The 22,992-nt window shown below is 40.2% G+C and overlaps 1 protein-coding gene across 1 annotated transcript; it reads right to left on the bottom strand.

The window, feature by feature from the left end:
• Nucleotides 1-1,495: 1,495 nt before the first annotated feature.
• On the bottom strand, nucleotides 1,496-22,783 carry col9a2 (procollagen, type IX, alpha 2). The gene is made up of 32 exons (XM_042507037.2): nucleotides 22,389-22,783; nucleotides 21,090-21,164; nucleotides 19,814-19,849; nucleotides 19,630-19,692; nucleotides 17,776-17,829; nucleotides 17,476-17,511; nucleotides 15,272-15,295; nucleotides 15,087-15,140; nucleotides 14,907-14,960; nucleotides 13,379-13,429; nucleotides 13,232-13,288; nucleotides 13,086-13,139; nucleotides 10,243-10,296; nucleotides 9,282-9,335; nucleotides 8,770-8,823; nucleotides 8,610-8,663; nucleotides 8,412-8,465; nucleotides 8,260-8,313; nucleotides 8,118-8,171; nucleotides 7,471-7,515; nucleotides 7,294-7,347; nucleotides 7,147-7,200; nucleotides 7,014-7,067; nucleotides 6,857-6,928; nucleotides 6,460-6,495; nucleotides 6,272-6,316; nucleotides 5,805-5,837; nucleotides 5,024-5,170; nucleotides 4,856-4,910; nucleotides 4,514-4,702; nucleotides 3,181-3,258; nucleotides 1,496-2,814 (listed from the first exon to the last, which is right to left on the bottom strand). Exons 1-32 carry the CDS (start codon nucleotides 22,458-22,460, stop codon nucleotides 2,609-2,611), a joined length of 2,076 nt encoding a protein of 691 aa, XP_042362971.2. The 5' UTR covers nucleotides 22,461-22,783; the 3' UTR covers nucleotides 1,496-2,608.
• Between the last annotated feature and the right edge of the window lie 209 nt (nucleotides 22,784-22,992).

A 22,992-nucleotide genomic window follows, 5' to 3' on the forward strand; every position in this document is an offset into this window, starting at 1 on the left:
TCAGATCCGCAGAGCTCTCTACTGTAGCGTAAACATTTGAATTCGCCCATCACGTGCTGACGACGACCTTTGCTCTGCTGACGTCACTACTGATGCCCAGTAGTGTTTAAATCTTAGAGCGCCCCCTACTGATAAAACGGGGCATAGCAGAAATAACATCACCCATTCAAACACATCCACTCACAATACCCTGTGATTTAACAATAAAGGCAAGTGACAAAGTAGTTTCCTTGTGTTTTGAGACCTTAGTTTTGACTCTGTACTATGAAATTTTTATAGCATTGCATAAAAATGTCATAGTAGTTAGCAGACTATAGTATTACTTATTTAACAGCATTTTATGACATGCTTTGGTATGACTTTTTAATGACATTTTTATGCCAAACTATACTTTGGCTTTTTGGAAATGTTTTATGCTGTACTATACCAAGCCATTTTTTATGTAATACTACACTGACATTTTTAAATCTATATTTATGTCATACATTACTACTATTACTACTACTATTTATTAAAAGGTTTTATGCAATACTGTATGACATTTTTAATTTTTATATTATGTCATACTATACTATTACTTATGGCATTTTTATGTCGTACCATTCACTTTTTTTCAGAATTTTACGATTGCATTTTATGTCATGCTATACTGCAACTATTTACATTTTTGTAGTTGTTTTGCATCTCTTTTTTAGTTTTGCATATTTTGCATCTCTTTTTAGATTATTTTTCAAATTTTAATTGTTTCCCTTTTTAGTTGTTTTGTGTCATTGTAATATAGTTGTCTCTTTGTAGTATTCTTGTATCTCTTGTGTTTGTAGTTGTTCGGTGTAGTGGATTTTTTCATGTCTGTATGTTTACATCTACTTTTTGTGTCTTTATAGTTGTTAGATTGACTTTCCAACAAGAAATATCACCAGTCACTTCTAACAGAGGCTCTAGGGAGGTAGGGGACCCTATGTCTGTGCCTGGTGGGCCCATTCAACTCTGATGATGTGTCCATCTACACAGCAGGCATTGTATTTATTTATTTTTTTAACAGAGATTATTTTGGGGGCTTTTTCACCTTTAATTGAAAGGACAGTTTAAGTGTGAAAGGGGGAGAGGCGGGACGACATGCAGCAAAGTGCCAACATTACAGTTGAACCTGCGACCGCTGCAGAAAAGGATTTTGTACTGTACATGGGGCACCCATTTAATGTCATTGTTATCTAACACAGATGCCTTACATATGTTGTATTGTGAAACAGAGGTGAGGAAAGGTTTTTTAACTGCAAAAATCTGCATGTGTGCATTTGAACAAGTCTACCGTATTGTTTAGTACAGTATGGTGGTGGTGGTGAAATAATGTTGATAAAAGCTGAGCCTGCAGCTTTAGAAGCACTGGGATTTATAGAATGATACTGCTTAGGATTTAGAAAAGGAGAAATGAAAAGAACTGAAAGAGACAAACTAAACAGACTTGTTTTCATTCCCCACATGATACAGAAGAGCATTAGATTTTATAAAAGGTTCCTCTTTATTGGTTTGGGTTGACCTGAACAGCCAGAAAAAAACCCTCTTTACAGATGATTATATATAGAACAATAAATAGCTTCTGTTTATGAAAACAAATCAGTCATTAAACAGCTGACACCCTGTGGAAAGTTGACAGTGGCATAGGAGGCACATTCAGGCTGATTCGTCTTGAGAAAAAGTCGTTATTTCTGTAGGAACTTTTTATTACTCACTGAATTCATTAACACAGGATTTTTGTTGGTGCATATCATAACCCATTCCTTTTTCTCTACATAATAATCAACACACATTTACAAAGATTTACAGCACTGCATTGTGGGAGATGGGAGTGCCCATCGGGATATGCTGTTGCCAGGCAACAAGAGGATGAGATCAAGCTAGTCGTTAGTTTCTAAAATGAGACTTGGGAAGAAAGTGGGGATCGGCAGGGGAGAGGGGTGGGGGGCAATGTACACATGAGGTAAATCAGAGGTTTCGCTAAAACTTACAGATGCAGATACTACATTTTACAATACAGTACAGTACGAAATATAAATTCCAATCATTTATTGGTCCTTTTTTGTACACTTTGAAGGCATCAGGTGTGATGTCGCAAGATAGGCAAGGGCATATAAACTTCAGAACACATCTCAAGCAAAATATTGCAAATGTAGAACCTTTTAAAGTGACCACGGTGTAAAAGAAAAGCACCTTTCACCACGCTTGGTTTTCAGCTCATAGACAGTGTGGTGGTGGGAGACAAGGAGACGCAATATACATGTTCCTCTTTCACTGCTGGAACAGGGCTGGGATATTTGGATAGGACTGACACTGACATCATCCAAAAACACTAGAGAATTCAGAAGGATGTGGGTGGCTGTGAGCTGCTGTTGTCATGGTGATGTGGGGGGATTAAGATCAGAGTTTGTCCCACCAGTCAAAACTCCAGATTGTCAGTTTCAGGAGGGGGCGCTACACTCCAAGTCACTATTATTGTCCCCCACCCCTCGTTCTTGATGTTGTCCTACAAAAAAGGGTGTTCTCTTTCCTTCTCTCTCTCTCCCCCCTCTTTCTCCCAGGTGTTGTGAGCTGCTGATTGAAAAGCAGCTCTCTAAAAATTGGGTCCTTTGATTGTTCCCGCCTCCTGCAGTCTAGGGGAGGTGTATGCTGACGCAGCCAGACACATTGCCGTCTCACAAAAACCTGGGAGACCTGGCGAACCCGCCTTACCGGGGTGACCGGCCTCTCCGGCTGATCCCTGAGGACCTCTCTCGCCATGCCTACCGTCCCGAGCCACACCATCAACACCAGGAGGACCTGTGAAGAAAATCCCTCTTAACCCCACTCTGGACTTGGATTACACATGTCAACTGTATGTATGCATATATTAAAGTTGTGTGTATGTGTGCACCAGGGAGTGTGAGTGCGTTATCCACTGTTTGAATTAGTGTGTACCATTGCAATCCTATTACATTTTCATTCAAGAGCATCTGTTAAATGACTGGAGTTAATGATGCTTTGAAAATGCCTCTGAGCCTCCTGTGGAAAAAGCTGTAATGCCTTCAGTTTGTTATTGTTCTCTTACCCCTCTGAACCTTTGGTCAGTATTAGATACTGTTATACATCCCATGTAAATGTCCACAATTCCTCTGCTTTTAAGCTATGGGAGGCTTCAGCTCTTACCTTGAATTCCTGGGGGTCCTGGCAGTCCTGGATGAGGTTTACCAGGATCTCCTCTTTCTCCCTTTGGCCCTCTCTTTCCTAGGGAAAAAAATGTGTTGGGCTCAGATGTAGCCTAAAAAGCTGTATTTTCAACTGTGCATTTGTGAATAAATGTATTGTTGCTCCACCATCTATTTTACTGGTTCCCAACCTGAGGGTCTAAACCCCTTTTAGTGGTTGCAAAAACTTCAAGGGGGTCGCAAGGACTTCCAGGGTTCCCACACATTTTCACGAACAACTTTTTAAAACTTTTCCATGACTTTTCAAGGACAAATATAAAATTTTCATTTTGAATATGCATGCACTTCGCTGTATCTTTGGCACTAACCAGACCACACAGGAGAGTCTCCATTTTCATAACTAACGCTGCCACGCCATGTTCTAAAAATCAAGTAACCTGTCTTAAAGGGGAAGCCTTGACCTTCCGATGTGACTAATGCACATCATCAATGCTCCCCACCCCCACACACAGAGGGAGACTTCTGGAGTTAGCAGCAAGCAACAGGTCCCTTTGTTGGATGTAAAACTACTGTGTGTGGGGGAGGCTTCAAGGTAGCATGTTAACACTGGTGAGCAGACATACAAGCTCTTGTTTGTCTTTCACGAGCGTACAAACGTGAACACAGCTCCCACACTAGGAGCTACAGGCTACAACATGGCTAAAAGATGGCATCAGTGACTCTTTCCAAAACAACCTGGTACGTAGGGGCTTCAGGACACTTGGATTACTTTGGACAAGCAGTATTGAGCCATTTTGTGGTATTCGTATGTAGTTTTTTAACATTCGAATCCTGGACACCGTTCTCTTCAGTTGTTAGGGAGATGAGTGCAAAGCCTTTTCCTTGTGAAACTTCAGCAGTGTTTTGTGGACTATAAAAATTCACTTGACTTTTCATCAGTATGAGGGTGAGAAGATAATGACTGAATTTTCATTTCTGGGTGAACTATCCCTCTAAGACTATGTTAGGTCAAAAGCTGACCTACAGAAAATAAATTTGGCGTTACATTTCATTAGTTGGAAGGTTATCTCCAGAAGGTTACTGTAAAAATTCATTTCATTACACAGAGCAAAAAGGAAATAATCTGCTCAAAATTGATTAAAATCATTCATTTTAGGACTTACTGCAACTATTGAGTTCACTATTTGGGGTAATGTCCAGTTTATCAGGTGTTAATGCATTAATAATAAAATATCCATCACATATGTCAGTTAGTCAGGGTTTGTCAGTTTACTCAATGATAGAAAAGAGTTCCCTTCAGGAAAATGGTGGGGGAACCACTTGTCTATTTTTACCTTTAAGTCCTGTGTTTCCAATCTGTCCAGGTGCTCCAATCATGCCAGGAATGCCCCGGGCACCAGTTAAGCCATGTGGACCCTGAGGGCCAGGTGCCCCTGGAGGCCCAGGGGGTCCGGGAGGTCCCATTACCCCTGCTCCACCAAGCACAGCCCTCTTGGCACTCACCGCCACTGCAGCTAGCCTCTCTGTAACAGAGCAGACAGGATTGTGATTTTTGATTAAATTACCTTTGATGATGGGCGACTTATTGCTCTGGAGATGAAAGCAGCTTCAGGAAACAAGCTAATCTAATCTCTTTGGTAGACATCAAAGGTGAATATTCAAGTCTAGACGCTCACCCTGCAACATCTTCAACACCACTTCAATAATATGCTGGTCAGATGCATCGCGTCCCTGGAGAGAAGAGGTGGAGACTGAGCATTGAAAAAGAGACGGCCGCTGACCATGTGCATCAATCAAAATCAGTCTCTCTATCTCCCATGTCTCGTAAAGTGAACTGGACTCACTGCTGGTCCCTGAATGCCTGGCATGCCAGGTACGCCTCGCTCTCCATTGAGTCCCCTAGGACCGGGCAGTCCTGGCGGTCCCTGGTCTCCAGGTTTACCAGGGTCTCCAGTGGGTCCATTGTGTCCAGGGTCACCCCTGATTCCTTGCTGTGAAGTGAGAAGCGTTATGAAAGAGGGAATTTATGGAAAAAAGACACAGATAAAAACTGATGATGTTAAAAGAAAATAGAAAAATCCAAGAAATGTAACACATCATGTTATCATTTTTCAGCCTATTGGCACGTAGGCTACTCAACTCAACTGGAAACAGAGAAATGCACAAACACATTCAAATGTAATGAATGACATAATGAGACACATGGAACTAAAGAAAATTACATTTTCTCAGAAAAAAAATGAGAGAAGACTTTTTTTAAGTTAGCAACCTTTTGTAGATAACTTCAATTATATGAAATCTGACAAAAGTTAAGACTGCATCAATCACCTTTCTTTTTAATCGTTAGTTTTTTAAATTTCTATTTATTTATGGTCTCTTTTACAGGCTTCTTTTATTCCCCTCTTTTTTCTCCTCTTTCATTAAATTTATGCTATGAACTATTACTGTTATACTTTGTATTTGTGCATATGTGTATGTGTATAGAGGTTTGTTTGTTTTGTGCAATATCATTGAAAAACAATCAAAACAGTTTAAAAAAAAAAAAGAAGAAAAGAAAAATCCAAGAAAAAATGAAGAAAAAATGAAGGAATGAAGTCATCAGATTTCCAGACAGTCCAGCCTCACCTGTCCTTTGGGTCCAGGTTCACCAGACAAACCCTGTCGCAGCAAACACAGACACTTTGTCACTTTCACATTCATCACTTTCATCCATCATTTCCGCCTCACAGACACTCATTGAGCAATAATTCAAGAATGAATATTGTAAATGAATGTCTAAAAAATGCTGCTTCAAAGAGCCAACATGCATCATTGCTTCACTGTCATGTAAATAGCTCATTTGCCATCTGGACTATTATGGGGATTTGTATGCAAATTCAAAAGAACAGACTTCCTTTTCGTCTTAACTTCTGTATGTTTATGACATTTTTCAGCAACATATCATTTTGCTTTGACGCCTCCAGAGCAAAATGTTTAAACCGTCTTATCCAAAGCCGGCGAGTTTTAGTATTTTGTAGATTAGGTGACTTTATGTGGTTCTTTAGAAAAAAAAGTTTTGAAACAGCTTTAGGTTGTGCTGTAATGATTTTTACCTTTTCACCTTTCTCGCCAGCCAATCCCTCAACACCAGGGTCACCCTAAAAACATTGGAGAGAAAATGATAAAATGGGGAGAGAGAAGGATGACTGTAGAAAAGTATTTGTCAGCATCGAAGCTGAAACACAACACATAGCTGTATTTGATACATTTTCAACAATCCCATTTAAAAAGTGCTACTCACATCATCTCCCTTTGACCCGACTTTTCCTTGGAAGCCCTGGAAAGAAAGATGGTTTGAGTACATGTAAATGTGATAAAATCTAGATTACACTATCCTCCAAAAAAAACAAAAGAGCTAAATATTGATTCAAGCCAGTGACACCACAGATCACAAAGTAAGAAAGATGTTGTCTCATCTCTAAAACATGGAAGATGAGGATGCTCAGATTATCATTTATATTGCTTATTTATATTGCTCGCCTCAATCTGTGATTTACTGTGGGTTTTATTTATGGGTAAACACTGCCCCCAATGGACAAGTCTGGGTAACTAAATCAAAATAAAGTGTGTTTGAATGTAGGCAATAATGCACATGTTCTACAAAGCAATATATATGTGAAGCACACACGCTAACACACCTTGTCTCCTTTGGTTCCACTAAGACCCTGGGCACCTGGAATACCGATTGGTCCTCTTTCTCCTTTGTTTCCCTGTCAAGACATTAGATTGTATAAGGCAAAGTAGAGCTGCAGGTGAGCTGAATAATTTTTTTTTTTTTTTAAAAGAGCAACATACAGACTTGCCGACGACTCCCTGTGGCCCAACTTCTCCCCGCTGGCCTCGGTCACCCTGTAGAAATCAGGTAAGATGAGTACGCCATCAAAGTTGCAGCTTTTAGTGCTTTTATGTGATCATTCTGGATTTGTACCTTGGGTCCAGGGACTCCTTCCATACCAGCCTCACCAGGAAGACCAGGCTCACCCTAGGAGGATACGGTTAAAGTACAATTACTGCACAATACGAGAACACAGTTGTAATACCTGAAAAAAATCCATATTTTGTGTGTATGTGTCACCAGAGGTCCAGGAGCACCAGGCATGCCGGTGTGACCCCGAGGTCCAGGTTCGCCCTAACAAGGGGAGAGAGACAATGAAGGAAAAAGGAAGTTTTAAAAATGGAAACCAGAAGAATTCTGTAAAAAAAAAAAAAAAAGAGTAAAGGTCAATGTAATGTGTGATGGTTAAAGGCTTACCTTAGCCCCAGGTCCACCTTTTGACCCTGGGCTGCCAGGCAATCCCTGCGAACAGAATTAACAAGACAGAAAATGGCTCAGGAAAACTCTTAAAAAGTGGCTTGTGTGTGTGTATGTGTGAGATGGTATATCACAGTCGGGCATTAAGCTGGGTAAGTTATGGCGTTTGAGTTTGCAGCAGCGTTTGTGTCACTGCAATGACCACACAGCAAAGTGTGCATCTTATGCTCCATTACCCCTTAGTCAGAAAGACGCACAAGCACGCACACAGGCACGCGCGTGCACGCACACACACATACATACACACAGAGTATACTCACTGCTCTGATTGTGATAAATCACTCGCGGTGGGAGGGAGAATGCTATTTCAAGGTGGTTTAAATTCTAAAACAGCGTGGGTCACAGGGTCACTGTTACCTGGATGAGTGCCCAGAAAACAAAACACCAAAATTTACAGGCTGCTTCATGATGGTTTCCCCTGTCTGTGGTCTAGCTTTGTTGAAGGGAGGAGAACAGACTGACCCCCTACGTGGTCTGAGTGACGATAAGCTTTTACAGACGGGCTTATTTGCATGTGCTTTTAGTGGCATTGCTGAACAATCCTCAGACAAACACCCCCGCACACACTACACTGCAGGATCACTCACCGCTGCTCCCTGAGGACCAGGAGGACCAGGCATCCCAGCCTGGCCAGGGCTGCCCTGCAGAAAAAGAGAACAGAGAAGAATAAATTGCCATGTTTTACTGCGATTGAAGTTACTCATCATTATCATGGCTGGCAAACCTTACCTTGATTCCAGGAATACCAGGTGTGCCATCTTTTCCATCAATACCCGGCAGACCCTGAAAAAGCAGGTGGACAAGTCAGTGGACTTTATTTGGCACACTCACTAAACATCGCCGCAACTGTGCAGCTTACAAACAAAAGTGCGTTTACTCACATTCTCTCCCTTTTTACCCACTGCACCTTGTGGGCCCTGGATACCTCGGCTGCCCTGCAGAAGATAACCAAAGCAACATCAGTGTATTCGCAGCACACATCAGGATCACTGTCCCCATTCCAGTTTTAAGGGGAATCTTTCATCTTGTTCTCGCTCTGACCGTAACCTTCAAGGGGAAACACTTGGAGAGTCACCTACTTTGTCTCCCTTTTCTCCTGCCTCTCCAGGTGGTCCCTGAGGTCCCTCCTCACCCTGCAAACAACAGAGAGAATCAGTGTAGCTGCGCTGTACTGTTGGCACCTGTTTTAATATGAATAGTCAAACCTGTTTGTATGTGTTTGAGTGTGTGTGTTCTTACAGGAGGCCCAGGAATTCCTACAGGTCCGTTGATGCCCTTGTAACCACGAGGCCCCTACGGGAAAACAAAAAAGTGCCATCAATCACTCCAGATCAGGGAGGATGCTAAGTCACGGTAGCCTACTATTCATTGTGATAAAGGGGTAATTAGCGCTTAACTCACTTCACTAATGGGAGCTACACAGAGAGCCAGCCACTCTTGCTTTGGCACTAAGCCGGGGCGCTAACTTGGCTAACGCGGCTAATGTTAACAGTAAGACGGATGGCTACAGCGGATCATTAACTACAGATGGAGGCACCGTGGACCCAGACAACCCCAACTCATTAGAGGAGGGGAGAGATTTGTGTTAGCATCATTTCCATATGTCCCTTTTGCTGGTAATGGATGATGTTTGTATAGTGGGGGCAGGTCTGGCTGTGCCTCCTTGGTGCTCATCTAAGAATGAGAACACCCTTGTACCCAAAGAGAAAGAGGACAAAAAAGTTATATGTGGAAGAAAAGGTGGTACTCACAGCTTCCCCTTTAGGACCCATCATTCCTGGGTAACCTCTCAGACCCATTGGACCCTTAGAAGATAGAAAGAAAAACAGAGTGAGACAGAGACCATGACCATGAGGACTTATTTAATGTAAGATTAGCTCAAATCAGAGTTTAGTAAAACTAGGTTTAAAAAAGGAAAATCCAGATTTAAAATTAAGCAGAGCTCTGTTGCACCATTAAAAATTAATTCTGGTTTAGTAAAGCCAAGTTTAATTATTTCTTTAAGCAGAATTTAAATTGGGTTTAATCAATAGGGACAAGTGTCATATCGAAAGCAACATAATAAAATAAAAACAATACTTAAATAATTACATACATATTGAGAATGCTGTCGGTGCCTTGCAAGCATAAAAAGGAGGGTGGTACCCTGTTTAAACAGTTGCTTTTTGGTAACAATAAATGTTACTAGCTAGCTTAAAAGTTTCTTGCTAGCTTAATGCTTCTGTTTGACAGTTGGCTCAATCTTCCCGTTCATCTCCAAAACAGTTTCCTTAGTGAACCAGCATCTTAACAAACATTATTCATCATAAAAGTCAGGAGGATTGAGTCTTTCTCTCAACTTTCTTTGAGGGACTAAAAGTTAAACCTTCTCAACTGAAGGTGTAAAGTCTAAAAAAGGTCTAAAAACTCCAATTTAAACTGTGACCCTGGGTCACAGTTTAAATTGGAGTTTTTAGTTTTGGTGCAACAGAATTATATTTAATCCTAATCTCAATAATAAGATGAGATGTAAAGAGAGGTTTAAATTAAACCTTTCTTTAAAGTTTAAACAGAATTTAAAGTTAAACACACGATTTAATCAGGTTTAATAGTTAACCCTTGTTGGCGCAATCCAGACTTTCTATTAAATCAAGTCAATACCATGTGAAAAAAAAGCATGACTAGCCTATGAGACTTTGCCAAGAGACTAACAAAGTGAAATTCTCAGCTTACCGGAGGTCCTGGAATGCCCTGTTCTCCAGAGATGCCTATTTCTCCCTTGGTACCCTGGTGAAGGAAAGGAAAAGAACAGACTGATGAATTATTCTCTTTTTGGGCTGCGCTCTTGATTATGGCAACATACCCATGGAGTTTGATCGTGAAACTCTGAACCACACAGGAGAGGAAACTGAGTTTTAATGTAGTCTGGGATGGCTGCTGGTTGCTTTTGATGTGCGGTAATGGTACTTCAGTCAATCTTTTTTAAAACCAGGCTCAAACTAGTCAGTTAACTAAAGCTAGCAGGTGAAACGCCGATCATAAGCTCTTCAGATAACCCTTAACCCTTTCAAACCTGGACAAATTGGTTTGATTCCTTTGTAAACATGGGAAGAAGGCAATGAGCAATTTAAGAAGAAATGACCCCAAAAAATTAGCAACAAAGGAAATTGTATATATATATATATATATATATATATATATATGTGTGTGTGTGTGTGTGTGCGTATGTTAAAACCCTAACCCTCATAAAAAGTTTAGTTTGAGAATCTTTTCACTATCTTAAAAAAGTGAAATTCCAACTTACTAATTTCTTATAAGTTGCAGCACATTTCCATGTTTTCGAGAGAAACTAAACCAGTGTGCTCAGGTGTCAATACTTGTGAAAGTTGCCTGAATGCAGAACAAGAAAAGTGATGTCGCTCCAGGTTTCAAAGGGTTGACAGCTGGTTATGGAAGCTGAACCAGTTCCGAGCTTACAATGGTTTATCTGTAGTAGTTTGACATTTTGGGAAATACAGTTATTCCGTTTCTTGCCAAGAGTTAGATGAGAAGATCTCTCATTTCTGTCTGTTTAGCGTAGTGGTGCAGCCAGGTGGTGATTAGCTTAGTTTGGCATGAATAACTGAAGCAGGGGGTAACAGCTAACTTGGCAATGGTCAGAGTTAAAAAATGCTCCTGCCAGCATCCCTTAAGTTTAATAATTAACACTTTAAAATGAAAAAGTGTGGGTTCAATTGATAAGACCTGCTGTATTTCCAACAGCTCATAATTCATAAGTCCAAATAGTCCAAAATATGTCCCATTAGACCAAAAGCCCATTTGCAGTATCCCAAAAACAATTGTCCTTGCTTCTAAAGGCCATTTCTCTGAAGCACATAGCTAAATATCTTTTAGAATGACATCACTGGACCTCTCTACTATGGTGAAGGCATCTCATCCACTGCCTTTGATGCCCACATCTGCCTTTGATTGGCTACCACTAATTACCATTGTTACTTGGGTTGGTTAGGTTTCGACATGAAGAGTAAGACTAATTAGGTTTAGGGTAAGAATATCAGAGTAAGGCATGTCTGGCCTTTGCCATGGCAGGTCAATTCCCATAATAACAAGTTGGGATGTCCCGACTGATATCAGGCCCGGTCAAGGCATTTTTTAATTGACTGGGATCGGTTATTTTGAACATGCGCCCCACCCGATCCTTAGTTTATGTCCACTTTCATACTGGTGTCGTTAACAGAGAGCATGATTTGCGGCAGATATACAGGTTTTTATCATAACGCTGCTGCTCCAAAAAGTAGAAACTATTTTTTTTCATGTTCAACTTAAGCTGCTACACCACTGTAAGTGGAATTTAAAATTTGCATTGTTCATTTTTGGTGAACTGGTTTTGCTATGATACTGTAATAAGTGAAATTGTGACAGATTTTATTTGTTATGACTGGGAACGTTAAAGGTAATTGAATTGTAATTATAGTACTTGTACTTTTATTACGATGCTACACTAAATGGATTTTAGAGAAATTTCTTCAGACATTTTAGTTTGTTAACTTGGTTATTTCATTTAAATATGCTGAATTAAGTGAAACTGTGTTATGAGCCATTTAAAAATATTTTTAGTTTCTTTACTTTTTTTTGTAAAATTAAAATACAAATTAAAAAAACATAGAAATTGTTTGGATGCAGACATTTTTCTTGTATTGCACTGCAAAGCTATTAAACTGTCAAGCATATACACTGGATTGACTTTAATAACTTTCAAGTACTTAAAGTGTGCATTGTGCAGCTGTACTTTCCAGGTAAATACAAGTACTGGATCAGGACCTGGTATTGGCAGATACTCGATACCAAATGACTCAGATCAGGATTGGGGGCAAAAACACTTTTTCAGGACATCCCTAATAATTAGCCAAATGTTTGGGAATATGTGTAGTATAATATGTCTAGTTTTATATTCCAGCAGTCTAAACATGAATGTTGTACTTGTCTTGCTTGATAATCTACATGCCTCTGGCCCACACGTGGTATCTGTGTTGCGGTTTGAACAGCCAGCGGGGATGTAAACAGCTCATGCTGGCTGTCTTTAAGAACAAAAGAGACAGCAGCAGCACAGAGTAACCTTGGATCAAGGAAGGTCCTCTAAAGGTCTGTCTTGGAGGAGCGCTACCTTGGTGTGATGAGTGTTTTTGAGCGTCTGAGGCTCCTTGTGTGGGAAGATCAGAGGCTAATTCCTGGGGCCTGGCTAGCCGCTCCCTTGGAGCCCACTGTGGGCTCATTAGCTGTGCTTAATACAGCGAGGTTAGAGGGCTGCGCGAACCCTGACTCTCTCATCCTCCCCTTCATGTACCTGGCTCTTCACCACCCCTTTCATCTGGCTCACTGCATGCTGACTGCAGGGCCACGGCCAGGCCTGACTAATCGCAGCCAGATTAGTGCCAGTCATGTGCCTCTGGGGGGCTTCATTAGAGCTAATCCTCGCCTCTGCTGGTCCTGAATGGTAGGTGAGTGAGCATCATGTACATGTATGGGTGTTTGAGCACATGTGTGTAGATGTTAGAGCAGAGACTTGTGCAGCTCACCGTTTTTCCTATGCTACCAGGCTCTCCAAGAATCCCAGCACGTCCTTTGTGTCCCTACAGGGCAACAATCAGTCAGTAGGGTGTCATAACAATTTTGTAATGCAATATAATCATTCCTTCAGGGCGACTTGAAATAAATTACTCACCTTGACTCCCTGCAGTCCCTGGGGGCCTTTGGGTCCTGCTGGACAGTTAAGAGGACACTGTTGTCGAGAAAGGGGAATATATGGATTATGAAAGTGAAGTTGTGAGAAAACAGATCTGAAATGAAGAGGGAAGTTATTTGATCTTACCTGGAACTCAGCACTGCCCTCTTCTCCACCAATGAACTTCCCTGGAGGACCCTGGATGGACAGATAGATTGATTGAGAGTCACCTGGTCGCAGTTGCCTCTACTCCCATGAGCTGAGCCAGCACTCTATCTACTTCTCCCTCTATCTTTCCTTCTCTCTGTTTATAGATTGAGTTAGGAAGTAAAGTATCTGTACGGGGCCTGATGTATTCCTGCTACAGTCAGATGAGACAGCCCACTGATCTAATGTGGGTTTATTTACCCTAGGACAGCACTAAAGCTAAACAAATACACTCCCCTGGGCTGGGAACATCACTCTCAATGAAGACACACCCCCTCCTTGGAACGACTCAGATATGCACACAGGAGACTGCATGCACCATTGGAAAATCGACATGAAAGTGTACCGTTCAAAACTGTTTGTGGTATTTCACCATGTTCACACACTGTCTGCTGGGACGTGTGCATGCAGCAGTGAGCTCTGGCTGCGCTGGGTGCTTTGTTGTCACATAGTTCATTTTAAAAGCATGCCAATTGTTACTGGTTTAACAAAACAAAGCACATTTCAACATAGCATTAGTAAATGTGATGCTGAGTTTGTCTCTACTTTACTTTTACACTGAGATCATATTCAGTAATATAAGTTAACTGCAATTAGATTGATGTAACTGTATGCTTGATTGAGCCCAATGAGCTTTTGGCAGCTCATTTATCTCTCACTTCTTTTCACAGCTGATGTCACCAATCTCACAGAGAAGACTGTCTTCAGATATGAAATGATTTACTGTGACATCTTTTCTATGGATGACGTCTGAGTTTATTCAAGCAGCACAGTTTTATTCACTGCTGCATTGCTAGCTTGTTGCAAATGTATTAGTATGGGGATATTTTGGCAATATACACAAGAAACGCAGCACAGGTATGCCAAAGATTGTATTTAGAGGGATAGTTACATGTTTATTTTCAAATGTAAAATGTTCCGCACAGCAAACAGAAAGACTATGGGATCCTTATCAAACATTACAAAGACTATAGGCTTGGCCTTTCTTAAATTTCAGATGTAACTATTGTGTTGCTATTGCCATTATTGCCTGTGCTAACTACCCAGCTCTTTTTGTACCCTGGCCACAGTGGAGAACTAGGAGTTTCAAAACATGAGCAGTGAGATGGAAGGAAATGATGATACTAAGTGCAACTAAGAAAAACAGGGCCTGTACAGTATATTCAATGTACTTTGAAAAAATTGTGTTGATTTACAGAGGGGGGGGGCACAAGAACAGTAATACCTGCTCACTGTAATGTGATAAAGGGGGTAGTTCTGTTGTTCTTAGATTGTGATTCTTATTGTATTGCAGTACAGATGATGTTATTTTATCCATCATTACTACAACAACATTATACTCAAAAGTGCCCAAGCCTCTTTATCCATGATTTTTGCAAAGACATTTCACCACTATAACCATCTCTGCTGCATTAAGAATACGATAAAAATATGACAGATGGATAACCAGTCCTGGATAGACACTTACTGGCTTGCCAGGAGGTCCAGGAAGTCCTGGAGGTCCAGATGATCCCATGACACCCTGAGTGAAGTAGAAGAAGGACAGAAGGTCTGAATAATAAGCTGAAACTGTGAGGAATCAGGCGGATTCTGATCTGTTTATAAGACGTTTGTATGTCAGTATAATAAATTGAAGGTGGTGTCCTACCTTTGGTCCAGGTGGTCCAATTTCACCTGGAAGACCAACTGGCCCTGGAGTGCCCTTAACAGAGAGACACAGAGCGCAAAAAAAGAACAATGTGTCCACATTCAAGCAGCCACACAATGATACCCACACCTCAAAACCATTATGTGATAAATACAGAACTGTGTTATACCATAAGAGCTACTTACAGCCAGTCCTGGAAGGCCAGGTCCCTGCGTGGAAAGAAAAGACGAGGGATTTAACTACTGAATGACAAGTAGAACTAGTCTGTCAAAGTATCAATTAACATTTGCAAAGCCAATTAATAAAGGCAGCAGTAATTCAGTAATGCTTGTGTTCAGTGTCAGAGCGCAGAGTAGACAGTGCTTGAAAAGAACAAAGACACAGAACACAATCAGTTTGTTTGCTGTGTCTTCTGCTCGGAATTAATTATAAACAAAGTAATTAAGTAAGTAAACCTTCTCAGAGGAAGAACAGCCCACAGGGCAGAATCTCCTGTCTGTGCAGTGTGAGGCAGCTGGGTGTACAAGCACAGCCCCCAGACAGGACGCCTGCTAATGCTAAACAAAGGATTCAACTAATAGTGTTGCATTCAAGCATGACATGGGACGACTCTGGACTTAATGTCTGAATATATTGGACAATGTCAGATAGATGGAGACTGAGCTCCACCTAGTGGTGTGAGGATACGTTGCAGATGATCTGCTTGCACTTCTACTTTGAACTGTTGAATTGACTGGTGTGCATAACGTCAGCAGTCGAATTTAATGATAATATGAACGTTAAGTGTGGATCGTTGAAAGCACCTGTCTTCTTTATTAAGGCTTGTCTGTAAGAATAAGGCTCATGTCAGCTGTAGAAGGCAGATGCCACATCTGGGTAAACTAAATCCAAAAGGGGGCACAGCTGGTCAGGCATCCAGGCATGAAGAAAAAAGGACTCAGGAGGTTGCCTTATGAGACCAGCTGGGTTACAATATGTTTGTTAGGAAACTGAGTAGGCTTTAAACAATGCCTAATTCAACCTGTCATAAGTCATTTAAATAAGCATCATGACAGCCCGATTAGCTAAAATGATCTCTAATTAGTCATACAGTAAATAATAGAAGTATATTGACTTAATTACTGTACTTAAGTTCAATTTTGAGGTATTTGTACCTTACTTTGAGTATTTCTATTTAATTTACTCCACTACATTTCAGATGGAAGTACTGTACTTTTTAATCCACTAGATGTGTCTGGCAATTACAATTTACTATTTCGATTTTGCACACACAAAACAAACCAACAAACAGAACAAAACATAGGCTTACAAAACTCAAAGCAATAAAGACTGAATCAGTTGTTCCCAACAAGGAAGCTAAATAATTGTGACCCCTTACAAAAAAGCAGTTCCTATTTACAGGCTCTCATCATGTTTTAGATGTCTAAGCTTTTTGCAGTTCCTACAAAAGAGACTTCTTTGTTTAACTTGTTAGATGGTTTTGTTTAAATAAATGTTAAATGTTCAGGGCCCAAAAAGGCAAACTTATCAACTGTTTTTCTTCCTCTCTGATACACAATAGACCATCTTGTGATCTGATCTGACCCCCAGGTTGGGAACCACTGTGCTAAACAAACTGTAATAAAATGAGCTTCCCCTCAACTAGCTACAACAGCAGGATTCTGCACTGATACATCACTAAGAATCTAGTAATGTAACAACATTACATTAATAACATATTCAAAAAATAGGCTACTTTTACATTGGACTTTTTGATACAATGTGCTGATTTACTTCTGTACTTCTTCAGAGAGTGCAGAACTTAAACTTGTTTTGGAGTACATTTTTACTCCAGTACAAAGAGCCTCCCAGCTGACAACGAATACTGGAGTAATTTTTGTACTGATACTTTTACTTAAGTAAAAAAACAGTGTACCTCTTCCTCCTTCTTCCTGTATAGAGTACAATATATGAATTAAGAAACATATTAGATATTTACTGATCATTAGTGTTGCGGCGGTATAATATGAAACCACATACGATGGTATGAAAATTGGCGGTCATCATACCGTGTACACTTTTTAATCTACGAGTTTGAAGAAAAAAATGCAACCAGATGGAAAATCTCACTGGCAGGTTCACATTTCCTTTTCTCAACCACTGCCTGTTGGACCCTCTACACAGACGTCCATTTAAAAATGGTTTCAAAAAATAAGCAGACCTTCTCTTTTTATTCCATTAAGGTCATTGTGATTGATAATAATAGTAATTGTGTAAAACCCTGATATCTCGAAACTGTGATATTTTTTGAGACAGTTATCAAACTGTGAAAATGTCATACGGTTGCAACCCCACTCATCATACCTACTTATAGTAGCAAAAGGAGACAGACAACAAAATGTTTGCTTACAGGAGGTCCAGGTTCGCCAGTTGGTCCAGGTTGACCCTGAAAACAAAAGAAAACAACAGTCATAGTTGTGGCATGCTAAGATCTAATAAAATAAATAACATGCTCAGTTAATATCCTCTTGTTAGAAGGGGTTCATTGTTATGCTCAGCATCACTATGACAACATAATGGGAACATGAGCACTGTACTTTTTGTTAAAAGTGACCCTTGTGAAATATAAAAGCTTATGTTTTCGGCTGAATAGCATTATAATGGTGCATTTGCTCTCATCATCTTTTCAGGTGGTGGTTTAGACACTTGCCTTAGGACCTGCGCTCCCAATAGCACCTCGATCACCCTTTGCTCCGATCAAACCCTGGAGACAGACACAAAGAGATGTTGGCAGTCAGATATGCTACATCTGAATACAGAGGACAAAAAAAGCGAAGGAAAGTCACTGAAGAGATTGAAAAGAAAATTATCGGCTATCATTGTGCTTTCCACAGGCTATATGAGCCTTGAATTCCCCTTACAATAGGGCTAATCACACATTTGATCAAAGCTGACACTGTTCTTGTAAGTAATTAGGAAACAAACCTGAGATTGAGATTCCAGGACGGATTACTGGATAAATCTCTGAGGAATGCATGTGTGTATGTGTGTATGTGTATGTGTGTGTGTGTGTGTGTGTGTGTGCTTCTGTTAGCATGTGACCAACAGGCACTGACACTCAATTCACCTCCAACAAAGACCGAAGGAGCAACTGAAGCAGCACAATTACAGTGAAATGGGGTAAATCAATAACTGAAGACCCCCGAAGCTACAAAATCATTTAAAACTCATGATTGTCTCTTGCTCCACCTCATTTCTACCTGTAATTGCTAGAGATTTAATGGTAATCAGCATGTAATCAGCAAGGTACAACGGATTTGACACAAAATACATTAACCTCATCATGTAGAATTCCTCATAATTTTTCCACTAAGCACATTTCTATGACTGAAATGGTGAAAAAAAGCTTTAATTATTAAATCCATGTGTTGATGATAAACAAATAGTTCTGAGAAAATTAAGACACAGCCCACAGAGGAAACTTTCAGATGATTTAATGTGAAAATAACTCAGCAAATGTACAATAGCTTTATGTAGCTTGATGACCTTGTTTTAATTATAAATCTCTGTAATGGAAAAGGGAGCAGTGAGACATAAAATGCTTTAAATATTACATTAAAGCAAAACACAATGTAGCCGATGATATACATTTTTGATGACTTTTTAAATATGTCATTTTTCTTTATGCCCACTTTATTTACTTCATAATGACTTAAAAGTACCCCATGGAGTTTTTGTTAACAGTTTTGTTTACCATCAGAATTTCTCATCAAAACCCATTGTGTAGATCCTTGAGGTGTAATATGTATAAAACATCTTCTACCTCATAAAGCCAATTCTTACAGAAAAAAAGTAAGTGGGCGTTGAATTGTATTGATTTTATGAAGCTCAATCACTTTAACTCTTTCAGGTTCTTAATGTGCAGTGGTTGAAATCATAACATCCAGTCAGCTCTCATAAAAACAGTTAAAACTTAATGAAAACTGAGATGCTATTGCTGTTGTGTGACACTGTTAAGAGCTCAGCAAAAAGCAAGCGCTGAAAGTGGACCTTAAAGTACCTCAAAGGACCCCAAAGTCATGCTGTGTGTCATCATTCATGCATGAGTGCAACAAGTGTTAAAACCACACAGCTGATTAAAGCAGTGCTCTACATTTCTCTCCTTTTTTTAATTTTCACATTATTTATGATAACCTACACTTGTTTGCTTTAATTTAATGTTTAAGTATTATTTTAAAAATGCTTCACTATATTTTCTTACTGGTTCCAACTTTACCTCACTATTACCTTGTGGCTCAAAACATTCCTCGAAAAAAAAATAATTTTTTTTTCAAGTACAAGAAATTTGTCTTTTCACAAGCTCTATTTAATTAGGTTTTGTTTTTCTCTATTGTTAAGTCTTGCCATTCTGGTGGGTTTTCTTTCACAATTGTTTCCTTGATATTTTTTTCTCTTCCTCATTAAGCTGATTTCACATTAAGCCACACACAGACACACACACACACACACACACACACACACACAATCACACACACAAAATACTGACATCAGTCAGTTTACTTACATCAATGCCATTCTCTCCTGGTGCTCCATCGGGACCTGGTTCTCCTGGTTCTCCCTTTTGTCCCTACAGTAAGAAAAAGAAAAGAAAACAAAACACTGTTGTCACAGAAAAAAAGAAGTCTAGCTAAATCAAACAATAATTTTTAATTGCACAAAATCTAACAAACATTATGGTACAAACTTACTGGTGGTCCAGGGGGCCCAGGAGGTCCTTTGTCTCCCTGCAGAGGTACAGAGTGCAGATGTTATCATTTGGTATTTGTTAAATTAACAGCGTATAGGACTCATAAAACAGTAAAAAAAAAACATTTTATTTTCTTTTAAATTGATCAGTTTTGCTCATATCTGTTTCTACCAACACAAATTCATACTGACAAATCTGGCAGTAAAGAGGAGCTAATAACGCTGTAATTCACTATGCAGATTCTCACAAAACAAATTAGGTCGGAGAGTGAATCAAAGTTTGTCACGTCTGTTTTTTATATTGTTTATAAGTGTTGGCTGCTTTTTTTTGTCCTGTCTGAGACTTCATGTCTTGGGTTGGAATTTTCAGGTCTCATATGACTTACCTTGGTAATTAAAGTTTAATGAATTGGATAAATCCATTATAAAGAAACTGTATGTTTGACTAGTTAGGGTACAAAATAAAAATGAATATCATGAGAAAAACTGAGAAAATGATATTGCTACTGAGATGGTGGCTCTGCATTACTATCTATTTCAACCTTACTATGTGTTCACAAAGGTAGAGACATATGTTCAACAACTGAACCAGTGATCATGATGTAAATAACCTCTTCATGAAGTTGAAGGTTTTTCTACAATGGCTTGAGTTTGGTTTTCCTGTGGCACAGATCCAAAAAGGGAAGTGTAGAAACTGGAGGGTGGGCTACACCTTCCAGTTTGAATCAGAAGTATTGCTCCTTTTCTTTGCAAGGAGAGGTGTGGAGAAGTTAGTCGACTCAACTGTACCAGCCTCATTCTGGTGGCAACATAATGCTGACAACGTAAAATAACTAAGCAATTCATCAGACGCAGGGAAAAGAGCATATCTGGAAGATGCATATAATGACGTCGTAAAACTAAAGTTTAATATCTTATCACATTTGACTTAAGATCATGGATCAGACACCAGGGTTTTGCAGGACGTTTGTGTCCTGCTCCACCAGCCCTGCAGCCTTCATTTCCAACATATTTAAACAACCTGTGTGTAGTTAACCCTCAGAGCATCTCAAATGTATCACATTACTGTGACACAAACTCAGGATTGAGGCAAGGGTCTCTACTCAAAGACCCCTCTCTCTGCTGTAAACAGAGCTCTTTTGTGCCCCTGTGTTTTCATTTGCAGTGCCCTCTGCTGGTAAGACTCCAGCACCGCATGGCAGCTCAGGGCTGGTATTTCTCCAGCACAATGATGCTCTTTGTGACAAATCTGCTGGACAAACCTGTGTGGATACTCACATCAATGCCGTCTGACCCAGGAGTGCCAGAAGGGCCTGGTGGGCCGGGCTGGCCCTGAGGTCCAGGTGGACCCCTCTGAAAAACAGGCAGAAAAATGTTTTAACAGTAATGACAAATAACTGTTACCTCTAAGAAATTCTTATAGTACAGTGCAAATTTCACAGCAATAATATAAACTGTAAGATCCAGTAGCAGCATGAATACTATAGTGATAACACAGGAGATAGAATGCAATTAAAACAAGCTAAACATTTTTTTCTGAAGTAAACATAAATGATAAATAAATCCAAAAACAAAATTAACTTGTCATATAATGCTGGTTAAACCTACAACAAATTGGTGTTATATATGCATAATTAAAGGCTGGTTAACGCATTGTGTTATTGTATGAAAGCATCACAATTAAAAAGCTCTAAAAAGAATCCAAATAAGGAACAAATGGATAGAATTTAATGAAAGTGATGAAGAAGAGGTGCAAAAACAAAGGAATGAGAAAGAATGTGGAAGGAGGGGTCACGAGACTGGCACTGTTTACCCCCAAACCCCAGCCCCCCATTGTCTCCTTAGCTTGTCATGAATATCATCTCAGTGGATCAATGAGCCCATCAGGTGATAAAACCCATTTTGAATCCAAATTTAAATTCTTGCATTGTCGTGTAAAATGTAAAAACAAAATAAAACAAAACATGAATAATCCTTGAGAGCGAACACTGTCAGACATCCAGTGGATGACACATAGGTGTCTGTTTGAACGGGGCTTTTCACGCTCAGTGGACAAAGTTAGTGTGTATAGTGTGTGTGTTTGTATGTCAGTGCCCACTGATTCCGATCTCTGCCATGGCCATGAAAAATCTTCAATGCTTTCCTCCATTCTTCAATTAATAAAAAAACTCCGTGGCCAAAAAAAAGGAGCCTAGGTAACGGCAAATCCTTTCCTTCAACAGTATCTCCTCGGTTAAATCTTCAGAAGAGATAAGAGTCCATATACGATAAGGATGATAATCCACAGGAGATAGTCCGATTTCAGTTTTTCTCCGCAGCAAAAAAATAAACAAAACATTTCAAAGTCCTTCTTTACATGTATGCATTAAAGCCAGGTGACCACCACAAAAAGATGTGTGTTGGTTCAAGCTCCAGCATTTTCATCAACCAGCACCTCGACAGCACACAACCTATAACATCACCCCAAGACATCCAGCGCCCGCTGGCCCTTCCCAGGGGCCCTTAACCCCACTGAACCCCAAAAATAAAGCAGCTAAGCCTGAGCAGAGCAGGTCTCAACCGCCCCTGTCCACTCACCACTTGAGCCAGAGCCAGGCACAGGGTCTGCAGTATTACCCAGGTCTTCAGCAAGGCAGAGAGAGCAGCCATGGTCCCTCTCCCCTGTCCGTCTCACCTTGGTTCACCAAATCCTCTCTTCTCTCTCCTCTTTCCGCTCTCTTACTCCTCTCCAGGCCGGCACAGTGCGGAACTGGTGGAGCAAAGCTGTCCGAGAGGCAGGCAGGGGGGTGGGGGGGGGCCTGTGTGCACAACCCCGAAAAAATCCACTCAGGAGGAAGGAGAGAGCCCAGGGTGGAGAGGGATGGGTGAGGAGGGGTGGAGGTGGAGAGGGAAGAGGACAGAGAGAGAGATGTGTAATCCTGCCCCAGAGCTGGCCTCTGAAAGCACAAAAAAACCTCTATGTCCCCATCAACAGTGTAGAGAACACACACACACACATACACACACACACATACCTATATATAGTTACACAAACTGAATCTCAAAAACACCTGAGGTTATTACATTAGATCTGGGGCAGGAGCAGACTCTCTGAATATGCATTCGACAAACAGGCGGCTTCTGTGATTGGTTAATCTATGAATAATTAGCATGTTTTTTTTTTTTTTTTTTACAAAGTTCT

The sequence above is a fragment of the Plectropomus leopardus genome, chromosome 17, assembly GCF_026936395.1.
Source record: "Plectropomus leopardus strain MGB_pleo_1.0 chromosome 17, ASM2693639v1, whole genome shotgun sequence".
Lineage (NCBI taxonomy): Eukaryota > Metazoa > Chordata > Actinopteri > Perciformes > Serranidae > Plectropomus > Plectropomus leopardus.